The sequence below is a fragment of the Macadamia integrifolia genome, unplaced genomic scaffold, assembly GCF_013358625.1.
Source record: "Macadamia integrifolia cultivar HAES 741 unplaced genomic scaffold, SCU_Mint_v3 scaffold621, whole genome shotgun sequence".
NCBI classification, from domain to species: Eukaryota; Viridiplantae; Streptophyta; class Magnoliopsida; order Proteales; family Proteaceae; genus Macadamia; species Macadamia integrifolia.
Window position 1 is genome coordinate 212,476 of NW_024870499.1, and position 10,116 is coordinate 222,591.

General features: G+C 35.8%; 1 protein-coding gene across 5 annotated transcripts; it reads left to right on the forward strand.

Moving 5' to 3' along the window:
• The first annotated feature begins 4,105 nt into the window (after positions 1 to 4,105).
• LOC122069458 lies at positions 4,106 to 8,979 on the forward strand. Of its 5 annotated transcripts, none has more exons than XM_042633472.1 (6): positions 4,106 to 4,316; positions 4,424 to 4,555; positions 7,192 to 7,445; positions 7,865 to 7,955; positions 8,423 to 8,489; positions 8,578 to 8,979. In XM_042633472.1, exons 2-6 carry the CDS (start codon positions 4,500 to 4,502, stop codon positions 8,629 to 8,631), a joined length of 522 nt encoding a protein of 173 aa, XP_042489406.1. In that variant the 5' UTR covers positions 4,106 to 4,316; positions 4,424 to 4,499; the 3' UTR covers positions 8,632 to 8,979. The 5 variants fall into 5 exon arrangements, with proteins under 5 accessions (XP_042489406.1, XP_042489408.1, XP_042489405.1 ...); XM_042633471.1 differs by lacking the exon at positions 4,106 to 4,316 and adding an exon at positions 4,724 to 5,010 and having other exon boundaries at positions 4,422 to 4,555; positions 7,187 to 7,445; XM_042633474.1 differs by lacking the exon at positions 4,106 to 4,316 and having other exon boundaries at positions 4,418 to 4,555; positions 7,187 to 7,445.
• The last annotated feature ends 1,137 nt before the right edge of the window (positions 8,980 to 10,116 follow it).

Consider the following 10,116-nt stretch of genomic DNA (forward strand, 5'->3'; position numbering starts at 1 on the left):
GAAGGTTACTTGATGACCTTGGATAGGTATATTGCTTAGGAAAATTTCAAGTTTATCGTAATGATCTCCCTGGCGAGGTACCTGAAACCTGGAACTGGCTCCTTTCATTTACTAGATATATTGTAGAATAGTAGAATGGAGTCGATGGATTTTTAGTTATAAACCTGTAACTCTGTTACCACTAACCAAATCCAATTTTAAGCAAAACCGAATAATAAAGGATTCCATCCCTCCCTAATTACTCTTCCATGGAAAAATCATGGATTCCTTTCCCCCCTAATTACTCTTCAATTGGGTATTACACTGTTTCTATTCAACCTTTGTGTCATCCATTTCTTACTAGAGTAAGTGATTTTATAATCCAGGTGAATGAGATTTCCCCGTTATCTGATCTTTGTTCCCTGCTAGGATTGATAGGTGGTTATTGTTTTTCTTCTTCTAAACTAAACATCTCATAGTGGTTTTGGGATTTTCCCTTTAGCAAAGAATGGGAGGCTAACGACTCAGATTGCACCTAAATTTTTACAACATAATATTCTGTCTCCACAAGTCATCTCTAATCGGAAGGATTGGGTTTCAGTCTGGAATCTCAAGAAGTCAAAATCAACTCAAGTTTAAGCTTTTCTCATGTAAAAATTCAGTTGATAGTTGTATGGCTAGAGATAAGGTGGCTAAGTTTATGTTTGTTGATCCTTTATGTGTATTCTGCCATAAAAAATATGAGATGGCCTAGCATCTCTTCCTCTCTTGTGATTTTACTAAGGGTCTTTGCACGGCCAGGCCATTAGGGTGCATGCTGAAATCCTTTAATCTACTTGGATTGTGGACCCTTGAGCTTCACTTAGGGAGAATACTATGGCCATTGCTAAGTTGCAAAATACAAAAAACCTTCTCAAAAAGTATTTGATTTTACATTGTTATCCCTAATCAAATGCTAAGTTTGAAAAATTATTATATTCTTGTGTCATTAATATTTTGCCACTTGGATAAGTCTGTTTTGGCTGAAACTTGATAGATGAGCAAGGAACCTTCAATCTGTTTTACCACGTGATTGATATGTTGGGGGGTAGTTTTTGGTGATTGAATTATCCAATAGGTGAAGCATTTTATGAGGAAAGAGCATATAAAGTTCAGAAGCCCGATGTGTGAGAGGGCTTGCCAAGAACCTACACACTAACCTCGTGGGTTTCTCGTCCACACCCCCAAAAGAAATTAATATGTTTTACCTCCACCATATCAATATCTAACGGTCTCATTAGAGCCCAGTTGTCGACATAGGGAGTTGCCCAGATCATCTTGGACATCGGTTTTGATGACCTTAGCTCCGTGATGAACAAACAACCTCACTGTGCTCTCTCCAATCCTAGTGGTTCCACCGGTTATCACTACTACCTTCCCTTCCAACATTCAAATGTAAAAGAAAATAGAAATTACTAATTGATTAGTGTTTAAATTTCTTATCAGTTAAAGGAAGTAAAGGCTTTTACATAAAAATGCACATGTTACGATTTTTTTTTTGACAAAATTACATGTTCATTGTTTTTTACACTTATTTCATGCATGTGTATTATAGTGTGATTCTTGCAAAGGAAATTGTTGACTAATAAAATTGATGATTATTGACAGTTCTAAAAAAATTTGTTACAAACAAAGGCAATTGATGACTATTATAGTTTGCTTCTTGTATTACATTACTGTTGCATTGTCGAAGGTATCCAACCTTTGTTAGAACCTAGACCAAATACTCTCTTGTTGTAGCTGTCATTATGCTTTGATTTCGATTCTATTAGCCTTTAAAAAAAAAAAAAAAATCATGTTATCAGAACTATTCTCCAAAATAACAGAAAAGAGGTCCATGTGAAAATGCTGGTCCAGTCATATCCTTCTCTATTCTAAATCCCTTCTTCATTGTTTAAGCTCATTCAATTAATCAAGTATGATATCATTTCCTCTTTGTTTCTTCTATCACTTATCACTATTTCTATTAAGTTATTCTCATAATATTTTCAATTTGTCACTATCATTGAACCATTGTTCCACTGGGCCTTGCTGAACCATGATACAATCAAGGATATTTATATTACATGTCATACCTTGTTCTGAGTGGTTTTAAGATCATTATATAAGGAGCTGTTGAAAAAGATCTAGGCATCTGATACGCTTCATAGTTTGTTAACTTGCTTATTGTTTTAACAGTTACAGTCAGTGAAAATTTGACCTTATTAGGGAATATTGAGTTTTTTTTATTAAAGTTTTTTCCTAGATTAGGTAGTACTTACGGAAGAAACTATTGATGAAATATTGCTAAGTAGGATCTACTCAACTTTTGCAAGCCAAGGTGGTCATAGATATTTTCTAGGGGAAAAAGACTACGTGTTAATGAAAATCATCTAAATGATTTACAAGTAAAAGTTTATCCACACAAATATACTATAAGAGAAATATTGTATTTACTAGCATATATATATATATATATATTTATTTATTTATTTTTATCCATTTATTGCTAAACAAATATAACCACATTTGTTTATATCATTGTCTAACCATGAGTTAAATTTTAAATTAATCTAACTTTTAAACATCTCAATGTAATGTTTTAAAGTCTTTATAGAAAATCAAATTTGTTTTGAACATTTTAAACAAAAAGCACCATTGAAAAATGAAGGGAAAAACATGATTACATGATTAGGTATACAATTGAGATAACAACTAAGTTAATAATTAGTTCATGCTTATCCAAGGCGTTCTCTATCTATCCAACAATTAAAAATTCCAAATTATTAATTCACATAACAGAAATTTTGTCTACATAAATAGATGATTACAATTATAATCATTGGATTCATAAGGGATGAACCTCAAGGGTGTCGCTAAATTGGCAAAGAGTATGCCTAAATCGACATGTCATGAGTTCGACTGCCCTTTCTTGGGGCTACGCCCATAGTTTCTATGTTTCTCATAGGATTGGAGGCTAACTAATTTTATGTGTGTAGGGGTATCTGCATGTGCTCAAGGAATAGTTGAGTCGAATATTTGGACACCCTTGGAAAAAAAAAATCTTGATATATCTATTGTTAAATTTTAAACTCAAATTCAGTCATACATTCCCTTATTTATTGGTATGCAATCTCATGAATATCCATTAACACATACAATATTATGACTTTATTTTGTATTCTCTGATGGTTTTTGATTTTTAACTCTTTTATGTCACTGTGCAAATTTCATTTGAATATATATTTTTTAATAAAATATTTTATTTGAATTATGATTTGACATGTGAGCAAGTAACTTAGGGGCATTTCATTTTTGAACTACCTAGCTTATCTAATCGGACCCGCCGAATAAAATTTATGCTATTATTATTATTATTATTATTATTATATCAGTCAATTCCTTGAAAAATGTCTTTTGGTGAAATTTTATTTTTAATTTTCTTGATTGCAAATTACGCTATTAAACCCCTCCCTATCCTAGAGAGAGAGAGAGAGAGAGAGAGAGAGAGAGAGAGAGAGAGATTATGATGCAAGAGTCATGCCATTAGGAATTTAGGATGCCACTTATTGCCACCAGAATCATGCCATAAATATGATTGTAATGGATAGTTAACCCAAAAAAGTCTCATTGTAATGAATAACAAATTCACCATTGATTGAGTGGGGCCACTAATAATATCATAAGGTCCTAAATAAAAGTTATTAATTCTAAAAGGATCAAACCGTATTGTTACATTTCACCCCTCAGATGATTATATGATGAGGATGGATAATTGTAGTAGGACTGGTTTCCTATTGGAGAGAGAAGTAATGTTTCGGTAGATGTCACTCCATATAGTGGGGCCTGGTGGGTTATGATACAGCTCAATCATTACACGTGACACGATATGGAGAAGTTGTGATCATCCATGATTTTGATGCCACCATGTCATCCTAATCCTTTATCATATGTAGCCAATGAATGATCACCATTCAGAATCATCACACAAGTAATTAGCGAATGGAAAATTGCTGACTCGGACGAACGAGAGATGGAGAGAAGTTGGACTGAATAGGTTACAGGGTTTAGTGGGAACCTGTCATTATTATTACATTATTCCCGTCTCTCTCTTTCTATCTCTAATCCTTTTTCTTCTTTTCGTTAATTTTCGTTTTATATTTTTTTCATCTTTCCAGCGAAAGAAGAAGAGGAGGCAGAGAGGCAGAAGGATCCCAGAAAGAGCCCTTTGGTTTCTCCTGACCAGAGGGCAATCGATTTCGGGAAGGAGAGCCGAGAGAGATTAAGGGGAGAAGAAGTAATTCAATGCAGTTGCAGAGGTTTTGTTGTTAGATTTTTTGTTGTTTTATTCGTTTATCGCTTTTGTATCTGATAATCGATGATATGAAAGCTCTGATTGTTTTGTTTCCGTTTCTGATTTCGGCAGTGATTTTGTATCTTTCCTTCCTGGATTCGATGTTTCGGGACGAAGATCATTGTTTTGATTGTGGATTCGTGGATAAATGCTACTCAGTAAACCTATCACAGCTTGGATCGGTCAGATTTTCGCATGCATGGGGTAATTTTTCGATTTCTGTTTGTAGATCGACAAGTCTCTCTAATGATTTCCTGGTCGATTGCGGGATTTTTCATATCTTGCCACTTAAGGGTTTTTTTGTGTGTGTTTGTGATTCTTTAATTGTGGTAGTCTTTGGCATAGAATCTTATTTTTTGCTTGTATTTTAAGCGAACTTGAATGATAAGAAGAACCGTGTAAATCTTATTGGACCCGTCTAGTTTCATTCCTTGCTTGACGTCGAAGACCGTTATTCTATTCGGTCGAGGACTTTGCTTAGCCATCGGCAAAGGGATCCTCAATTTTGAAGCTTTAGATGCTGGCTGTTGATGCGAGTAGCGAGTGGAAAGTTGGTTTTTCGAAGATTTCCTACGGTTCGTTGCTGGGGTCTGTTGTGTTTTACCCGGATGTTTCTGTCGATGGAGATGTTTAGGAAAAAAGGGAACGCTTTTTTCAGTGTAAGAGATAAAAACTGATCTCTCCCCCCTGTGTCTTTATACCTCCTTTTAGTCTTCTGCAGATTGTTTGAATCATTATCTCATTTTTTTGGTTTGATTTTGCAATTATTGTGGATGGCGGCTCTCACGGTTCTGCACTCTTAAGTTAATGCATACTGTTTGGTACTATTAATACTGGAGGCCTGAAAAAAGAAGTGGTACATGTAATGCAAGTTAGTCTTCTGCATGGAATCTCATTTTTTGCTTGTACTTTAAGCGAACTTGAATGATGAGAATAATCTTATTGGACCCTTATAGTTTCATTCCTCGCTTTATTTCCAAGACCATTAGTCTATTATGTAAAGGACTTTGCTTAGCCCTCCCGAAGGGACCTCAATTGCAGAGCTTTAGAATTTAGATGCTGGCAGTTGATGTGAGTGTAGAGTTGTGTTTCAAAGAAATCCTACGGTTTGTCTGTTATGTTTTACCCTGATGTCTCGATTGATGGAGATGTTTAGGAAAAAATGGAACGCTTTTTTCATTGTAAGAGATAAAAACTGATCACCCCATGTCTTTATACCACCTTTTTACTATGCTGCTGATATCTACTTCCGATTATTCAAATCGTTTTATTAGATTTTTTGTTTGACTTTTGAATTATTTTGGATTTTGTATCTCATGTTTCTGAACTTTCTGTTAATGCATGGTGTCTGCTATTATTAATTCTGGAAGCCACCAAAAAGAAGTGCATGCAAATCAAGTTAGAGTGTGAGAAGTGGGAATGTTTTCTTGTTTGTTTCAAAGATTTTGGTGTTACTAAAAGCTCTGGTTTGGTTCAGAATTCCTGTGCTCCATACCTATTCATAACTATTCATGATATTATTTAAAAAGGGAGAGATAACAATGTCATTTCATGTGAGGAAGAGAGAGTGAGAGACACAGTGATTTGTTATGTCTGCAAAACAACAATAAGCATAGCTTGTACGTGGATAATGTGATGAGCCTGAGGGCTGAGTTCATATTTAATTTAAACCTTCTAATGTCGGTAATAAAAATAGTTTTATACAAGGAATAAATTATTAGAAAACATTACAAAATTTATGCAGCCACCGGGTCCTTGAATCTTATTATTTTTTTTTCCGAGTCTGATACCCTGTGTCCATTTTAGATTCTGACACCCGCACCGGCATCTTGGTAACAAAAGGTCTTGAGGACACTTTATTAATGCTTGGCTAGAAATTATGCAACCAAATTCCAAAATCTAGAGTGATTCTGTCATGGTTTAAATTGAATCCTTCCTTCAAATATAACTGAAATCACTCAAAATCCAGTTAAAAAAGACATGGGGAATTGTACTTACCAGGTCTAGTATGCTTCTTATTACTTCTCACCTATTAATAAGTTTGATATTGTAGTTGCCGTTGAGGATTTGGACAAGAAAAATGCTGCGGAAAGATTTTGAATCTTCTTGACTTATAGCAACATGCTTTAGTGATAAGATATCATCATTTATTTGTTTATCTATATTGTATCTACTTAAAATCATTACTTTTGTGTGTATCTTTGCATATCTTAAGCGTATGTAGCATCTCTTTGCATATCTATGATACTTCTCAGAGACGTCTCTTAACTCTAGCTTACCGATACACTGCCCGGTACTAGAACTTGATAGTTGATACCTTGGTTCTTATACTAGAAGATGTGGTTCTGCTGATTGTTGAGATTTCAGTTGCTATATTATATACATGATATTTTTGCCTACTAAAATATGGGTAATATGTTGTGTCTCTTCGAGCATGATTTACTGCTGCTTATTTGTTGATCATAGAAGTCCAACTGTTGACATTCCCCCCCCTTCTCTCTTAGTGAATGGTGAGAAATAAATTTGCTCTTGAAATTTGGTCCTCGGCAAAATGACATTTTGCTGTCAAACTTCCCCTTCTCTTTTATTGGTCAAGTACATTAAAGCAGACATACATGCATGTTGGTCACTAGCTAAGAAAAACTGTTGAATGACTAAATTGAAACTAGAGGCAAAAAAGGAAAAAAAGAGAAAAAAGAAAAATAAAATAAAAGAAAGACAATTTATTTCTTCTGTTTGATTTCAAATATTGGTTCTGGTAGTTCTGAGCAGAAAATATGGGTATTTTATGGTTGGTACTAATCATTTATGTGGTTAAAACCTGATTCGTAACAGAGCAGAGGTTGTCTTGGATGCTGTACTAAGCCTGCACCAATTATTGCTGTGGATGAACCATCAAAGGGACTGAGGATTCAAGGCCGAACGGTAAAAAAGCCCAGCGTTTCAGAAGACTTCTGGAGCTCCAGCACATGTGAAATGGATAACAGTGCCGTACAGTCTCATAGCTTCTCGTCAATCAGCACATCAAATCAGACCCTTGATCCCCATGGTGGACCTTCCAGCTCGAGCAACCCTCCTGAGTTTGTGAATCATGGTAAGTGTTAATTTATCTGCTGCTTGTATTATCATACATTACAAAGAACTATGGCCAGGATGGGAAACCTATGATGCAACTTTGTTGTGCGCCATAGGCAGACATCTTGTATGTGCTTCCTGCAAGGTTGTAGGCCTCAAAGCCTGGTTGGATAACTCCTGTGATCAAATTAAGACGTTTATTAGACAATCTTGGGCTTGTCAAGGTTATCTGGTCAGGTTGATTTTTTTGCTACACTGTTACCTTTTGGGTTGTTACGGCCTGTGATACAACCAATGGATGGAATGGATGGAATACTTCTCTTCTCCCAGATTATTTTAATAATAATTTTCCTTGGCAGTGGAGATGGTCTTTGGTTCCATCTATCTTCTCTCCATCTCTTCAGTCATAAAATTGTTTTGAACTTTTTGGTTTTGTAGGGCTTCTTCTTTGGAATCAAACTAGACAACAGTGGGTTGGACATAAAAGGCCTGAGAATCGGACACAGCAGGTCCGAGAACCCAGATTAAGGTATCTACACCTTTTCTGTAATTATGTATATCTTAATTACGATTTTACCCTTTCTCATAACCCTCTTCAGTTCTTAACCAGCAATCATTTGTATGGCTTCTCAGATCCACAAAGACATTTTTTTTCCCTTGCCCCAACCACCCCCCCCCCCCCCAAAAAAAAAAAAAAAAAAAAAAAAAGAACAGAATAAAGAATAAGAAAGCACTTGGTAAACCCATGACCTTTTTATGTGGGAGCCTTGTGCACTGGGTTGCTTTTTATTGTAGCAATCATAAATGAAAATCCCCATTAGTGGCAGTAATCTTGTATGGGGGGCTCCTCATTCCCATAGAAATCGGGATTCCACTTGAATCACTTAATATGATTTTGAAGTTGGCCTCTCAATTAGATCAGCTTTAATATTATATCTTCCATCTTCTGTCAGCACTCACTGTCTATTAATGGTTAAAAACATTCTGGCCATGCAGTTGGAATGCTACTTATGACAGTTTACTTGGGACCAACAAGCCCTTCCCCCATCCTATACCTCTTGCTGTAAGTGTGCTGTTTCCTGTGGTCTTTTTCTTTACTCTGTCAACCTAATTTCAAAGGGCTGCTGCTTAAATTTCTCTCCAAATTGCAGGAAATGGTAGATTTTCTTGTGGACATATGGGAGCAAGAGGGGATGTATGACTGATACTAAGAAAGCTGGACTGCATATATAGAATATTTCTGGAGATAAAAAAGGAAGCGTCACCATTGTAACAAGTATTAGAGGTTAAGGTGTCGGCAGAAAACAGAGGGCTCTCTCACATTTAACTGTTACGTTTATTGACATGCTACTCTGGACCCGACCTTTCAGTTTGCAGGTCCTTGTGAACTCATCTCTTCCACTGCATTAAATTTATATCTACTATAAAGGGGGAAGGTGATCGATCGGGTAACCTCTATCCCCAATTTTTCTGGTGGAAGAATGAAGATACCCGTAAAATGTGTTCAGTATTATAAATTAATGAGAAATATATATCCTTTCTGTTACTTTTTACCTTTTGATTGCAGCCTTCATCTTCTTCTTCTTCCCCCACCCCCTCCACCCGAACCAAAAAGAAAAGGTTAAAAGGAAAACCAGTGAACAATCTAGGATTTAAGTCTCATCTAACTATCATATCTCATGGATTAATAACAGGAAGATCTTAATAATACTTCGGACCAAAATTTTATTGTTACCAAATTGTGAACCAAGTTATACTTTTTTTTTTCAAATAAAAAAGTTAATAAATAATTTAATTTTCAAACATTACAACGATTTACCAAAATACCATCAGATCCAAATTTGTATCCAATAAATACAAATATTTTCTTTCTTCGAAATTTTGTCGCCAATAGATACAAATATTTCTTCAATTTGTTATCATTATTTGTATGAAAAAAATTTACAACAAAAAGAGACGAAATTTAAGAGGGAAATAGAATACAGTCAACCAGGAGTCAGCGACTTGGGGTGACGCGTGAGATCACAGGAGAAATAGGAGTATACGTTATATTTAGCTTCCACTCCTCTCGAACACTCTTAGCTTAAATAGTCTCAGAAGCTGATGAAAAGGGGGTCCAAGGAAAGTTGCTCGTATCTACTACACTTGTCTTCCGATTTCCAGAGGTTTCCTACATAGTCCAATTTCTAGCTTCCTCCCAGAAGCTCTTAGATACTTCTGCCACTTTCCCCACTCGCTAAATCATCTTATTAGCCCAACCTCTTTAAATGCTCTTTTGTACTCTTCTTCCTTTTACTACACTTGAAACACTCCTCTCTCTCTCTCTTTCGGTTTCTTGCTCTCACAGTTCCCTGAGTACCGTTGGCCTTGGAAAGAAGAAGAAGAAGAAGAAAAAAAAATGGCTATGGCTCGTCTAGCTGTGAGTAGTTTGCAGCAGAGCTCGAGGGTTTCTTTTTCTTCTCTGTTTAATAATACACAAATTGGAAACAGAGGAATGGTTTTGCCTCAACAGAAGCGTTGGGGCTCTGATCTATTAAGGAGGCTTTCAACTGCTACTGATTCTGGAAAGGTTTCTGATGACAAATCATCATCATCCCAAGGCCAAGTCCGAAGAGAAGTTGCAGTCTCTGAAAGAGACAGAGACAGCAAGAAATCTCTTCTTTCCCCTTCCAGACGCAGAAAAGGATCAT

Bases quoted from the DNA above. Each gene is read 5' to 3' on its own strand.
- LOC122069458 (XM_042633471.1), top strand. From the start codon at position 4,882: ATGCGAGTAGCGAGTGGAAAGTTGGTTTTTCGAAGATTTCCTACGGTT. The intron at 5,011-7,186 runs GTAAGAGATAAA...GATTCGTAACAG, and splicing joins AAGGGAACGCTTTTTTCAGT to AGCAGAGGTTGTCTTGGATG. The intron at 8,490-8,577 runs GTAAGTGTGCTG...TCCAAATTGCAG, and splicing joins CCCATCCTATACCTCTTGCT to GAAATGGTAGATTTTCTTGT.